Here is a 16,314-nt window from a genome sequence, read left to right on the forward strand (position 1 = left end):
AAATATAATATAAGAATAGTAGAAATTGTGCCTGTATACAATTCAGTTTGGCTCTTAAAAGCATGAAATTAACATCTATATTTCCTGTCTCATGACTTTGGAGTCACAGCATATTGGCAAAAAATACACATCTGCATTTGCACACTTGCGCAAGTACACTATCATACAAAAGTTTGGAGTTTTAAAGGAATTAATTCTTTTATTCAGCAAAGGCGCATTAAATTGAAAAGTGGCAGTAAAGATGTTTATAAAGTTCCAAGAGATTCCTACTTCAAATAAAAGCTGTTCTTTTGAACTTTCTATTCATCAACAAATCCTCAAAAATGATGTACCACATTTCCCCCCAAAACATTAATCAGCACAGCTGTTCAACATTGAAAATAATAAATAATTCTAGAGCAGCAGTCAGAGCAGAAATCAGAATGATTTCTGAAGGATCGTGTGACACTGAAGACTGGAGTAATGACGCTGAAAATGCAGCTTTCCATTACAGGAATGAATTTCATTTTAAAATATATTAAAATTGAAAACAGTTATTTTGAATTGCAATAATATTTCACTGTTTTTACCATATACACTACTGGTCAAAAGGATCAGGACGATTTTTAATGTTTTTTTACAGGTGTTTCTTATGCTCATCAAGGCTGCATTTATTTGATAAAAAATACAGGAAAAAATGTAATATTGTGAAATATTTTTATGATGTAAAATAACGTTTTTCTATTTGAATATACATTAAAAATCTAATTTATTCCTGTGATGCAAAGCTGAATTTTCAGCATCATTACTCCAGTCTTCTGCTGACTTTCTGCTCAAGAAATATTTCTTATTATCTATTAGCAATATTTTTGTGTAATTAGTGATTTTTTTTTTCAGGATTATTTGAAGAATAAAAAGTTAAAAAGAAGAGTAAAAGTAAATTTTTATTCTTTCTTTTAAAAAATTTTTTTTTTTTTTTTACTTTTTCTCAGAAAGGATGTGTTAAATTGTTAAGAAGTGATAGCAAAGATTTATATTTTGAATAAATGCTGTTCTTTTAAACTTTTTATTCATCAAAGAATCCTGAAAAAAAGTATCACAGGTTCCAAAAAAATATTAAGCAGCACAACTGTTGCCAACATTGATAATTCTAATAATAAATCAGCATATAAGAATGATTTCTGAAGGATCATGTGACACTGAAGACTGGAGTAATGGCTGATGGAAATTCAGCTTTGCATCACAGGAATAAATTATATTTTAAAGGATATTAAAATAGAAACCATTATTTTATATTTTAATAACATTTTGCAAGATTACTGTTTTTTTATATATATATTTTTATCAAATAAATGCAGCCTTGATGAGCATAAGAGACTACTTTAAAAAACATTACAAGTCTTACTGATCCCAAACATTTGAACAGCAGTGTATTGATCAAATAAATGCAGCCTTGCTGAGCATGAGAGACTTTCCTTATATTTTTATATGAAGACAAACCTCCACAGCTTGAGTATCGGGCGTGAGTCTGTCAAACAGGAAGCAGAGGACACGCATGTCTCGGCAGTACAACACCAGCTCCTCGGGGGTGAATTTTAGAGAGCAGGTAGGGGTCACTAGTTTTGTGCGAGACGGTCCCACTACAACACACATTTATATGCATTAAAACATGGCCTGGACATATTCTTTATAGGTTTCATAAAAATATGTATCCATTTATCTGCCTCACCTGCCACGACTTTATCAATGGAGGCGAGAGCTACGTCATGATCTCCGAGCAGCACAGGATCTGCGTTATCCTGAATAAAGAGAAAAGAAGCCATCAAGATAAACACGTCTGCAAAGCATGTTACACTAGACTGCCAGAGACTTTCTAAACTTCAGCTGGCCAAAAGCGCTTCACGGTCCACAGTAAGGCTCAACTTTACCCTGGAAAAAACATCTCAGCAATCTGTGGCACTCACGTCAGGTTTCTGGCTGTCCTGAGGCACGAAGGCCACTCTGAAATGAGTGCAGAACAGAGTCCCAGACAACCAGCCTCCTCCTTCTTTAGCCAACAGCTTCTTCCTCACCAGCACGGCTCGCTGTAGCACACACTCTCCTGCAAAAACAAATCACACATGATGAAAAAGACATGCCTTTAGTGACTTTTAGTCCATGTCTGTTAGCTTGGAGGTCATCTATATGCTAGTATTATGCTAAAAGTGTACTATAGCGATAGGAAAATGTGTGATCTGTGGAAGGAATGACACAAACATCTGGCTTTTAATTCAAAGGGAAACTTTAAAGTCTCTGTAGGCTATAACGGTCACATATATAAAGGATATGCGGTATTTTAAAAACAGACTGAGGGAAATTATGATTCTGTTGACATAGAACTCACACAATCATAAAAATTGAAGGCAAAGGACAGAATTTAATGTCGGTAGAGCCCCTTAAACCCAGGCATGAACACGCTCTCACACACGTGAACTGAGTTGAGCTGCTCTTATGGCTCTTGTGGTCACTTTTCAAAGGCGAGTTTCTTCATTTTATGACTCTCAAGGGTGCGTTGGATCTCGAAGCTCATTCCTGAGGCATCATGGGACGCAGATGTCAGAGAGAACAGAGAGATTGGACCGTCACGGTGATTACTGTGCTATTAGAAAAACAGAGCTCTTTGGACTGACTGGACAGTTTCATGAACAGTGAAAATGTACTTAATTCCACAAGGTTTATAGCTGTTTCAGGGTTCTTCTTTTTAATTAAAACTATTCAAAATTGCTGTCAGTAATCAGAATAAAGCTAAAATATAATAAAATAAAATATAATAAATATTAAATAAAAACCTAAAAATTAGAAACGTTGCCTTGGTAAGTTACTGAAATAACTAGTACTAAATGAAATAAACAAGTACTAAAATTGCTCAAATTAATTGCACAAAAATTTTTTTAAATAAATGACTAAAACTAAAATTAGAAAAGTAAAATAAAAGCTAATTCAAACAGCAATAAATAGATACTATAATCAAAATAGATTATTTTAATTTTAGTGTAGAAAAACATGCACAAAATTACAACTTATTCTAGACAAATATTCAATGAAGATAATACAAGTTTGTGTGATAGATGGCTGATATGCATTTAAAGTGTTTGGCAGCTTATCCTAAATACCTTATGGGGCCTGTAAATTGTATAAATACATTTATAGTCAGTAAGTTAATTGTTATATGTGTCAAACACTTAAATAATACTTAATAATTTAGTTCGCCAAAATCATTTTTTCTAAATTTATCTCAAAATAAAACTCTTTCAGTCATAATGAATAACACGAATCCATTTCACCCGGCTTGTGTTGAGTTTCATTGAGTTGCTGCTTTGCTAATTTGAACCACATGTCCAGTTTGATTTGTTTTTGTCAGCATTTGTTTTCCATTAAACTTCACTTTCAGGCAAGAGTAGCGTGCGCTACCAGAGTTATGCCATGTTGGTCCAACCTCTCCGGGTCACATCAGCCGGTTTGTTCCAGGTTTTATGCTACTGCATGATGTCATGTGAATAAGCAACCATGAAGCAAGGTCACATCTCGCATTCCCAATGATAACAGAGCAAACATCAATCTTATTATTTCATAAACTTGCGGTTAAGACACTCCCAGCAAGGTTTTACTAGGTAACAGTGAACTTAAACCAGTAAGACAAAGAAGGCCTAACAGCTTAAACCACTTCAAAAAGTGCTGTCAGTGACACAGAAAATGTCTTTACTTTTTGATATGACATAATTGGGCTTTTAGAGAAATTGGACAGCCCTGGGCTTATGAACAGCAAAATTGCCAAAACTGCCAAAAAACTAATTCCTTTATTTTTACCCACCCCACAACACAAATAACAACTCCTCTATATAACAATTAAACAATGAACAGCATCTGGGGTATGTTTAAAACTGCATACTACCACACTACTGTTGCAGTATGCATCATGCACAATGTGATTTTTCTGTATGCATCTGACAAAACGTGCAGCATACAACCAAAACATGCCACAAAAATACTGTATCACACAATGCAAATGCGAACTGGTTTAAAAAACGCAAAATTCCTCTGATTCGGTTTCTGAGATGCTAACTGGATGCCATTCTCTCAATTCACCTTGAAACATAATGAGGTCATGTGACAACAACGCAGTGTACTACACGTGTGAATAATTTATCATTGCATAAGACATACATTCTTTTAAATAGCAGGCTGTCAGCAGTGTATACAGTATAATCTACTCTTTCAAACTCCTCTGACCTGTTGACCTCCAGGGACCGATTCAGTTTCCGCTGCCCTGCGTTGGAGGGTTATCTGAGATTGTGCGGATGGAGGTAGAGTCTTACACACGACTGTACTGACCATGAGAGCATGTGTGTGTCCACGGATCTCTGCAATGTGAGCCCTGTGACCCTGAATGGTTAAACGGAGTTTGTCGCTCCATATTAAAACCACTGTGAATGGATGAGACTTGTGGCACATGATATCTTAGACATCTAGGATTCAAATGAATGAAGATCCCACAACAGAAGAAGTCATGACATGTGCTGCCTCAGACTGCTATTCAGCCAATAATATTATGTATGCTGTCTACACGGCCTATAAATTACTAATGTATTTATGTCTATATTGTACTAGTGTGTACATTAGTGTAAAGATCTGTGAAAGAAGTCTCTTCTGCTCAACAAGGCTGTATTTATTCGCTTAAAAATGCAGTAAAAACAGTAATAATGTGAAATATTATTACAATTTTTGAGAACTGTTTTCTATTTAAAAATATTTTAACATGTAATTTATTCCTGACTTTTTAGCATCATTATTCCAGCCTTCAAAAATAATTCTAATATGCTGATCTGCTGCTCAAGAAACATTTTGTATTATCATCAATGTTGAAAACAGTCGTGCTACTTAATATTTTTGTGGAAACTATGATACAGGATTTTTTTGATGAATATGAAGTTTAAATAAAATTATTATTAAAATTAAATAAAAAATATTATAAATGTCTTTACTGTTACTTCTGTTTGAATTAATGCATCCTTGCCGAATACAAGTATTAATTCCTTAAAATAAAAAAAACCTCACTGACACCCAAACTTTTGAAAAATAGTGCATGCTGTTCAAAATGAAAACAAAAGTAATTTGACACTTTCTGGTTGTCAAAGTAATATTTTTATCACTAACGGTAGCTTTGCAGGTATCAATAAACAAATGTTGTAACAAAAGTGCTTTTACACATCCAATAAAAAAACTAATCAGAGAAAAAAAGTTCTGAAAAAAAAGTGTTGCAATAGCTTTTAGACATTTTACAGGATTAAAACATTTTGGGGGCCACTATTTTAAGTGTCCTTGAGAATTTGATTGAATTCACAAATGTAAACAGTGAAAAGTAAAAACAGACAGCTGTGTGTGTTTAGTGTCCAAACAGAGATTATGCAAGCTGAATATCAACAAAGACCGAGCTGTGTGTGAGAAGCGTTAAGGTGAGCAGCTCTATTAAAGGTGGGGTAAGCGATTTTTCAAAAACGCTTTAGAAAACTGATTCGGGCCGACTAGCAAAACAAACTTGTAGCCAATCAGCAGTAAGGGGCGTGTCTACTCTCCTCCTACATGGAGGAGAGAGCGTTCAGGGCACAGGACGGACATTAGCGAGCCGAGTGACAGAAAGATAGAGATGGTGGATAAAAAACAAAAGAGGAAAACGTCTGTGGAACAAAAGAAGGCTTAAGGCAATAAGGCAAGAAGCAGGACCCGTGTAAATATCGGATCAGCTTTCCAGCGCTGGAGAGAACTCAAGGAGCGGAAGGCCTGCGATCGGACGCCGAGGTTGCTTTGTTTCTTCTCGATAGGTGAGTAACACCGTGTTTGCGCCACAGCAGCTAAAGTCTAGTACACTGAACCCGACAAAGCGACCGTTGAAAATCATTTGAAATTTGTTTCAATACATCATGAATAGAACGCAGCAGCAGTTTTCTGTCGGGGATTTGTCGTGTTGTGCCGCGCCGCATCCAGTGTAGAGTAGACCATAGATATGTATATATATCTATGGTGTAGACAGCATCACTGATTATAATGAGTTTCATAGTATTTTGTCACGCCGCGCCACTCGCGTCCGGTGTAGACATGGTGTAACATTGGTTTTCCTTTGTTTCACAGAACTAATCGTTGCCTGGTTAGCTTACGTATGTGTGGGGCGGAGCTATCAAAATAGGGGCGAGAACATTTTGCGGTAGGGGCGTGTTTGTTTTGGTGATTTCAAATGTCAACATTGGCTACCAGAAATCGCTTACCCCACCTTTAAATGTTGACGTGGTGGGAAACGCTCTGTGCTCCCAAAGCGCTGCTGAGCGTAAGTGCTGATATGAAGTGTTACAGATTAGGTTGTCCGGGTCGGACTCACAGCCTGCCAACATTCCTGAGTAAAGCTGCTGCTTAAACACACTGCTGACGCTGAGATTGTGGTGAGGGGCTACTGGGCTTCAACACACACTCTGCACACTGAGCCATTGTTTTCTGAGGCCATTCACACCCACAGAGGCAGACGGACCACAGCCATCCAGACCTGGTCTTTTCCTGTCGGAAATCAACTACCTGAAAGCAGTGCCGCTATTAACGTGACTACTTATTTCAGAAGGTTTTCAAAACAGTGTAGCTTTTCCAACAAAGAGTGGGGAAACACTAGCACTGTTTTTGTATGTCACACTGTACAAAACAATCACACTCTCTTAGAATAGTCCCCTCTCTCAAATGGCATTAGGAAGTCTGATTCATTTCAGGGAATCATTTGATTCGGACAATTTGTTTGTGAATTAATTCAATTCAACAATACGATTTGCTGATTCATGAATCACTCAATTTTCACACGTTAAATCCCTAAATGTCAATTTACTTATACTTTTTTTTTGTAGCAAAAATACATTTTGAGTCACTATGCTTTTTAATGTTTTTTATTTTAATAAAAGTATTTTAGTTCATACATTTTTTTTTAGTAAATTTGCATTTACAAACTATGAAACTGTAGTTTGACAAGCTCCAAACTATACACAATTATAAAAGTAGTTTCATCAACATGGTTCCTGACAGAACTACTTCAACTTACACTACTGTTGTACTGTTTTGTTTTGTCTTGTTTTTTGTAGAAATTAATACTTTTATTCATCAAGGATACATTAAATTGATCAAAAGTGACAATAAGGAAATGTATAATGTTACAAAAAAAGGCTATTTCAAATATATACTGTTCTTTTTAATATATTATTCATCAAAGAATTCTGGATTTCCATGAAAATATGAAGCAGCACAACTGTTATCAACATTGATAATAATCAGAAATGTTTCTTGAACAGCAAATCAGCATATTCAAATGAGTTTCGAAGGATCATGTGACACTGAAGACTGGGGTAATGGTGATGAAAATTCAGCTTTGTATCACAGGAATAATTAACATTTTAAAATATATTCAAATAGAAAACGGTTTAATAATATGTAATAATAGTATTTTTGATCAAATAAATGCAGCTTTGGTAAGCAGAAAAGCATTGAAGGGATAGTTCACCCAAAAATGAAAATTTGATGTTTATCTGCTTACCCCCAGGGCATCCAAGATGTAGGTGACTTTGTTTTTCAGTAGAACACAAACGAAGATTTTTAACTCAAACCGTTGCAGTCTATCAGTCATATAATGGCAGTCAGTGGGCTCCATGGTTTTGAGAGTAAACAAAACATACACAAACAAAACCAAATTAAACCCTGTGGCTCGTGACGATACATTGAGGTCTTAAGACATGAAACGATCGGTCTGTGCAAGAAACTGAACAGTATTTATATCATTTTTTACCTCTGATCCACCGCAATGTCTGAGCGCGTTCACAACACCTGCCGCATGATGTCAAATAAATACGGTTGGGCAAAAAATTCCACATTGTCTGATGATATATCAAAATCGTCTTCCATTGTGATGACCTGTACTTCTAAATATCTTTAAATCATCGCAGTGCCAGTGAACACGTCGGCAATCTCTCTGCACTGTGTAAATAATGAGTGAAAAATGGTAAAAAATGATATAAATACTGTTCAGTTTCTTGCACAGACCAATCATTTCATGTCTTAAGACCTCAATGTATCGTCACGAGCCGCAGGGTTTAATTTGGTTTTGTCTGTGTATGTTTTTTTTTTACTCTCGAAGCCGTGGAGCCCATGCATTGACTGCCATTATATGACTGACAGATTGCAACGGGTTGAGTTAAAAATCTTCGTTTGTGTTCTACTGAAGAAACAAAGTCACCTACATCTTGGATGCCCTGGGGGTAAGCAGATAAACATCAAATTTTCATTTTTGGGTGAAAACATAAATAAATAAATAAAAATTCCCCAAACTTTTGAACGGTAGTGTAATTAATTAATTAACGGTAGGATAACAGGGGAAATCCTGTTATAAATGTTAATATATTATAAAAATAAGCTTGCATTGTGAGATTTACCTGGTAAACAGCAGAGGCCAAGCACATCTCTCCCACGTGCATGAAGGCTACTGTGGCTCATCATCCTCTCCTGTAGAAACACAGAGAGATAATAAACAAATGAAGGTTGTCATATAGTATGGTAAAATTAATAGGGGTTATATGTACAACAAACTTCTGCATTCTTTATATCAGGTCATGCCATTTCTGGTCCAGGTCTTTTCTAAGTGCTTCGTTAAATATAGAGTTGTTGTACACAAGATGCCTTCAAAAAAAGCTACAAAAGATTATCATAGCTGACACAAATTGATATCTAAATGTTTATATCTTCTTCTCCATAACATTGGGATATTAAAATTGAATAAAATGCCAGCAAAAATAATGACTAACCAGTTTAGCAGATTACCATAAAAGTCCATAGATATCGCCATTAGTTCATATTGCTGTTAATACTTTCTTCAACAAGCGGATGCAATGAGACTGGTTTTCCTGTTTGGTCAGGTGATGTTCAACATGTGCATTATGCCCAAACAATTTATGCGTTTCAAAAATTACTAAAAATATTTGAAAACAGGAAGTTCAGACTCATACTAACATATTAAGAAGACACTGGTTAATGCTAAAAATCTCAAAATATTGAACAATTCATTAGTCTGGCTGATGCACGCTATGCAAATTTGCCTTCTGATACAGTGACAGGATGAGAAACGAGGCCTAAATTTATATGCACCACCGATCAGAATAATGGTTTGAAAGCACCTCCTGGCACAATATTTAAATTGCATTCATCTCTAAATAGACTTTCAGGTTTCATTTCCCACAGAGCAACTGAACCACAAAAGTAGGTTAAAATTGAACACCATTTATAACAAAGCATCTTTCATTTGCGAGTCACTACTGGGTAGAACAGGAGTCTAACAGGGATGACATACTTCCAGAGGTCTGAACCCACAGCTCTAATACACCTCAATGGAGAAAGAGCTTCAGCATTTCTGTAACTTTTCAATATAGGGAGTTTGAACCAGAAGCATCTGGCTGCATCATGCAGATAATAACTGCAGTTATTTAGACATTCAGAATCTGATTAAACTAAAACAGAACAAAACAGTTCAAGAGATGTAGCATAGCCCACATTAGCACCATCTGAGAACGTGTTAGCTAATCACTAATATTAAACAGCCTTGATATTGAATTATATTAATACAAACACCCTCCCCCCAAACTTGCAAAAATAATTAATTAAAATAAATAACATTTAAATAAATAAATTAAAGAAAAATGTAAAATTAAAATAAACAAATAAACAAACAAATAAATAATTTTATTATTTAAATTCTACTGAGAATTTGTGTGCTAATCACCAACACGAAAAAGCTTTCATACTGGATTATATTAATAAAAACACTGTCCCCCCTAAACCTGCAAAAAAACACATTAGCACCATCTGAGAACGTGTTAGCTAATCACTAATATTAAACAGCCTTGATATTGAATTATATTAATACAAACACCCTCCCCCCAAACTTGCAAAAAAAAACATTTTTTTAATTAATTAATTAAAATAAATAACATTTAAATAAATAAATTAAAGAAAAACGTAAAATTAAAATAAACAAATAAACAAACAAATAAATAATTTTATTATTTAAATTCTACTGAGAATTTGTGTGCTAATCACCAACACGAAAAAGCTTTCATACTGGATTATATTAATAAAAACACTGTCCCCCCTAAACCTGCAAAAAAATACAAATAAAAATACAATTGAAATAAATAAATAAATAAAAAAACTTTCAATTAATTCATTAATTATAATAAAGTTTAATTAAATAAAAGAAAAATTAAAAACTAAAGTAAATAAATTTCAAGATAACTTGTATATGATGCTATAATATTATTTTTTGGCAATACTGCATATCAACCATGTATAAAATAATTTACTGCTTGCTCATTAGTTTCAGTTTTTTGTAAATTTAGTCGCAAAATACTAGACTCTAAAAGGCAGCCAGAATAAAATCCACCAGACCAAGAACAACAAAAGTGTTTTATTCTGGTTTCCTTTGAAGGAAGGCTGGTGTTCCGGCCAAGACCTGAAGGAAAACAACAACAAAGTGTTTCTAAACAGAGGCTCCATTAAAAATTGTAACTAGGACAGGAATAAATGTGTGCACAAGTGTTAGTTTGTTTGTTTTCAGGCTTAAGCTTTTAAATGGTCACTTTTATCACTTTGTGATCAGAAACAGTGTGTTCTAAACAAGCAAACACACTCTTGCATTTATGGGCATTTAAAATTCCACCCTGCAGTATTCCTAAACTAATATAGATCGACAGTACAGAGAGGAGTCATTAAGCATTCAAAGCCCAGGAAACTCTAATCACCAACACGAAAAAGCTTTGATACTGGATTATATTAATAAAAACACTGTCCCCCCTAAACCTGCAAAAAAAAATAAAAAAATTACAATTGAAATAAATAAATAAAAAAACTTTCAATTAATTCATTAATTATAATAAAGTTTAATTAAATAAAAGAAAAATTAAAAACTAAAGTAAATAAATTTCAAGATAACTTGTATATGATGCTATAATATTATTTTTTGGCAATACTGCATATCAACCATGTATAAAATAATTTACTGCTTGCTCATTAGTTTCAGTTTTTTGTAAATTTAGTCGCAAAATACTAGACTCTAAAAGGCAGCCAGAATAAAATCCACCAGACCAAGAACAACAAAAGTGTTTTATTCTGGTTTCCTTTGAAGGAAGGCTGGTGTTCCGGCCAAGACCTGAAGGAAAACAACAACAAAGTGTTTCTAAACAGAGGCTCCATTAAAAATTGTAACTAGGACAGGAATAAATGTGTGCACAAGTGTTAGTTTGTTTGTTTTCAGGCTTAAGCTTTTAAATGGTCACTTTTATCACTTTGTGATCAGAAACAGTGTGTTCTAAACAAGCAAACACACTCTTGCATTTATGGGCATTTAAAATTCCACCCTGCAGTATTCCTAAACTAATATAGATCGACAGTACAGAGAGGAGTCATTAAGCATTCAAAGCCCAGGAAACTGAACTGCTTAACATCTCTGAGCAAGTGACAACATGTGCAATAAGTGCAGGACAGATAAATGAAAGGAAAAAAAAAACCTCAGTAGCACATTTTTTGCTGAGGGTTCAGTTCTTCGAGTCACATGCTCACCACTGCTATCGTGTAATCTCGCTTTCATTGCCTCTTTCTTCACCATTAAACACATCCCTCCCTCCTTCCTCTCAGCTTCTGAGGGCTGAGGCAGCCAAGACTCATTGCAGTTTCCATTGCTCATGGCTTCCCCTGGTTTCTGTGGCCAGAGAATGCAGCTGAGGGAACATGCAGGCCTCCTCTCCCCCGAAGCAGCCAGGCCAGACTCGCAGAAACAAGCCGGCCAATGGGAATGTGGGAATGCACTGTGCCACCACATAAACCTCACACTGTTAAGTTTATTAATCATCGCCTAGAGGCACAATAAGCCTTTGTGCGGAGCATCAATCTAGAGCTAAATGAGGCAACTAGAGGCCTGGTGGGACGCTTAAACCTAGCGCTTTATAGAGCCGAGCTATTGTTCGGCGGCTCGTTATTTTCTTCGCGTGCATCTCTCTGCTGCAGAGAAATGTCAACAAACGGGAACAATGCATCTATTTCTATAAAGTATTTTCTCTGTATGTCAGTTCAGATGGTTAAAAATAGCACCTTTGTTCTCAAACTAACATACCTGAAATGAAAAATCATTATTGTCTAGCCGTGATGCTGCCTTTCCTGGGCTTTATTTCCCAAATAAAACAGCTTGTATCATCATTCCTTAGTGCAAAAGGGGGACAAAAAATTATTGTGGTTAACTAAAACTAAAACCAAAATAATTAAAATAACATTTTTCGTTACTTGGAATAAAATAAACGTTATATGAAATAAAGTAGTAATAAAAAAGTAACTTATTTTAGCTAGTTTTCAAGGCAACATTTTTCATTTTCATTTAGATTCACTTGATGTACTAAAATAAATCAATAAAAACTATACAGACATACTAAAAAAAAAAATAATTAAAATGACAAAAACACAAATAAAATGACAAAACAGTTAAATTAAAATTAAAATAGAAAATTAAAAAACTAATGTAAAATATTATCAGTGTTATTTTAGTATCATTCATATACTATTATTGTTATTATCAATATTTTGAATTAGATTTTTTTTTCACTTTAATTTTAGTTTGTGTTTTGGTTATTTTTTCATTTTTTTAAACATGTCTATATAGTGTTTATTCATTTTTATTTAATATCTACTTTATTTTGTTTTAGATATTTTAATACTTTAACTTAAAGTACAAAATTTCAGTTCGTTTATTTTATTTCAAACAATGAATTTTTTCTTTAATTTTTTGTATTTATTTTTTATTTTTTTTACTTTTGGTTAAATGCTAATCCTAATCCCAATAATTAAAATAACACTTGTTACTACTGCTCACATTTAAAGATCTGTAGCGCTAAATAATACACATTGGCACGTACCTCATCCTGCACCACTAGTACTACAAATTTGATAAATCGCAATTAAATATTTTTGCTTGGAGGGTGATAAATCAAGTCCAAAACAGGACCTGAGCCATATCTAGAGACCTTAGGCCAGCAAGAAACCCAGAACACCCTAGCAACCGCATAGCAACACACTAAAAACCCACTCAGAACACATTAACAACCACACAGCAACACCACAATACCCTAGAACTGCGACAGTGATTTAAGATTGGCAAGCATCACTCTCTACAAAACTGTTTTGCAAAACTAATCTAGTTTTATATAGATTCATATGCACAAACCACCACTGTTCCAGCTGTTTTTGTCATATAAATCTTACTCAGTGTCGTCATTCTCTTTATGGAGCTTATTAAGAAACCCACATCTCAAAAAAAGCAGTGCAGGAAAAGCTCCAAGGTCAATTAGAGGGTGTGTCGCAGTCTTGTTTATGTCATGCATCATCTTTTTAAATAATTTAAAGTCAAAACAAACCTTCAGCAAATCTCTTATTTAAACAACCACTCATCTCGCACCGAAACCAGATGATGCCGTTCACTTCGATAACATAAACGCAAGTAATTACATACGCCACATGGCATATTCCACTCCAACCAAACAAACAACAATGAAAGAGATATCCCTGAGCTCTACAGCAGTATATTTGCATTTACAGTGTGAAGTCTGACCCATGGGGGAAGCGGCGAGTCATATTTTAGTTTTATTTTTCATTCCAGACGAGTTGATCCCAAGACTCCCATTTGAAGAGTCTGAAACGTCACATGTCAGCTATGAAAATCTCTGTTATGACAGTGACAGTTTGAACTGGCTTAATGAGTTTTAAATGAAAAAGCCAATGTGGTAAAGTCTCGCCACAACTGCTACATTCACAATTCCTTCTCCATCTGTTCATTTACAGCACTGGATCAAAATATAGGTCACCCCATTTTCAAATGCACCAGCTTGGGTGGCCTCCATCCACACAATCTACACAATTGGATTCATTTTCTAAGCAGGGAAGAGTCACGTCTGACACTTCAGCAATACTGATTCCCAACCTCCACACCTAGCGAGTTCTGGGTAGGCTGTTTCCATGGCAACAGCCAGATGTTGTGCACATCGGGGCCTCCACACTCTCCAGAATCCGCGGGTGGAGGCATCTGCTAGCGTTTCCCCGCCCCCCCGAGGCAGCTTAAAATAGCCAGGGAAGAAAAGTCATGCAGTAGAGGTGAGCAATAGCAGATTATAGCTCAAGAAAGTAGACGATTTGCTCTCCCATAAATAAAATTTGTCATAATTTACTCATGCTCTTGTCATTCAGACAAATATATTATTTTCTTTCTTGCATGAAACACAAAGATGATGTTAGGAGGAATGTACGATCAGCTCTTTTCCAACAAAAAAATTAATAAATAGTCAAAGGTAATTTATGCTGTCAATCTCCTAAACAAATCAAAAATGAATAATTTAAATAATCAAACATTTTTTTGAAGCATTGAGTGTAAAACAAAGGTTCTTTTCTATACAACCAAAGGGGATTGCAATTTATACTCTCAATCCTCAAAATAAATAAATTAAACAATTAAAAAACAAATTATAATGCATTATTTATATGAAATAAATATTTTATATTACAATACATCAAAACATATTTATGTCTCCAAGCATGCTTTATGAATGACTAAAAAAACATAAAATAAAAATACACTCACCACACCCTATGAGATAAAAAATACACAAAAAGAAAAATGAAACCGAATTCCCATCTGAGAATCCAATAAAGGAGACTCTGTTATTCCAACATATTTAGGCTTTATCATTTTTAAGTAACAAATACAACCAGCCAGACATTCCTTGCCCACTAAAGCAGATGTATGCTTTCTTGTTGCTTTTAGAGTTTTTGATTATTATATTTTTTTCCTAAATGGAAAAACTGACTCCTCAACCACAGATTGTCGACTATTCCATTTAAAGAGTTTTTGGTGAAATGAAATGATGTGAATGTAGTTTCCAAATACAATAATGTGAGAGTTATGGAAGATAACTAAGTATAGAACAGAAAAGTATATTCCATCATTCTCACAGCATCTGAAAAAATACTAAGCACTGATGTAGTTCAGGTCCAAAAACCAGCTAACCTGAGCTCAAATTCATATGCCAGACAACATAAATCATTCTTAGAAAAAGTTTTAAACTATTTTTTAATGGAAAACTGACTCCCACCACAATTGCAGATTGTGGTTACATCCATTAAACCTATTTCTGGTAAAATGATGATGAATTTAATGGATGCAGTTTTCCTGGGAAAGTGATTAGTAACATTTGCATGAAAGTTGCACAAACATTTACTCATCTGTTATAAACTTACTGACAGATGAAATACATACAATTCACATGGGCGTGTTTGAAACCTTCTCAAAATCGTGCTTCCTTTAATATGAATTACAATGTTTATATTATACTTAGACGATGCAGAAATTAGAAAACAATGATAAGCTTCTAAATAAATGTTGGATATTTATATTATTATTTAAGCTTACCTTCATGTCCGGAACCATCTGTCTCACTTTAAAGGTGGTTTTGGACCCGGTCAACATGATTTCAACCTAAAACAGCTCCGGACTAACAGGATAAAAGGTGTATTTGAAAGAGGTTTGACGGTTTGATCATGTTCATGTTACTGAAATCGGATGGTCCGCGTCCAGTCTGCATCACTAAAGCGCTTTCACACATTTCTCCATCCGTACTATGTTAATATACTCAACTAAACGCGAAATCATCCCTAACGGAAATCTATTTTCACAAAGAAGACGCGCTTTTTCCCACCGCATTTGTTTACAGCCCCTTCGCCATAGTGAACTGACACGGGTGTTACTGAGTAACAAAAACCAGGACCGAGTCTCTTAAAGGGCCAGTACAGTATTGTGCTTATGGACGGCTTCCATCTGTCTCTCAAAACCTAGCGAGCTGCAGCTCTTTTGGACATCCGTGGTCATGTTCGAAATATCATACTAGCGTACTACTCTTACCATTTATACTTAATATAGTATGTATACTATAAATAGCATTCACATGTTCTGTATGAATTATCCACAAGATCTGACATTTCATTTACAAATATGATAAGTCACTACAAGGGTTAATGTTCGGCTAGTTAGCCCCTACTGGTAGATTTGCTGGTATCTTTTCCCATTGACAACCATTTAAAACGACAGACTCTGTTTTTTTGTTTTGTTTGTTTTTTAATATATATATGTGACACTAAAGACTGGAGTAATGGCTGCAAGAATAAATTGTATATTAAAGTAAATTAAAATAGAAAACC

At 34.8% G+C, this 16,314-nt stretch overlaps 1 protein-coding gene across 1 annotated transcript in view; it reads right to left on the bottom strand.

The window, feature by feature from the left end:
* LOC107688241 (myotubularin-related protein 11-like) overlaps positions 1-15,896 on the bottom strand; it is a 30,778-nt gene extending 14,882 nt beyond the window's left edge. The window contains exons 1-5 of the mRNA XM_016485861.1: positions 15,530-15,896; positions 8,469-8,538; positions 1,944-2,080; positions 1,709-1,778; positions 1,480-1,619 (exon numbers count right to left, since the gene is read on the bottom strand). Of these exons, the coding sequence (XP_016341347.1) occupies positions 1,480-1,619; positions 1,709-1,778; positions 1,944-2,080; positions 8,469-8,538; positions 15,530-15,586 (474 nt within the window). The 5' untranslated portion in view covers positions 15,587-15,896. The remainder of the gene's footprint in view (positions 1-1,479; positions 1,620-1,708; positions 1,779-1,943; positions 2,081-8,468; positions 8,539-15,529) is intronic.
* Positions 15,897-16,314: the final 418 nt, after the last annotated feature.

The sequence above is a fragment of the Sinocyclocheilus anshuiensis genome, unplaced genomic scaffold, assembly GCF_001515605.1.
Source record: "Sinocyclocheilus anshuiensis isolate Anshui unplaced genomic scaffold, SAMN03320099.WGS_v1.1 scaffold1162, whole genome shotgun sequence".
Lineage (NCBI taxonomy): Eukaryota > Metazoa > Chordata > Actinopteri > Cypriniformes > Cyprinidae > Sinocyclocheilus > Sinocyclocheilus anshuiensis.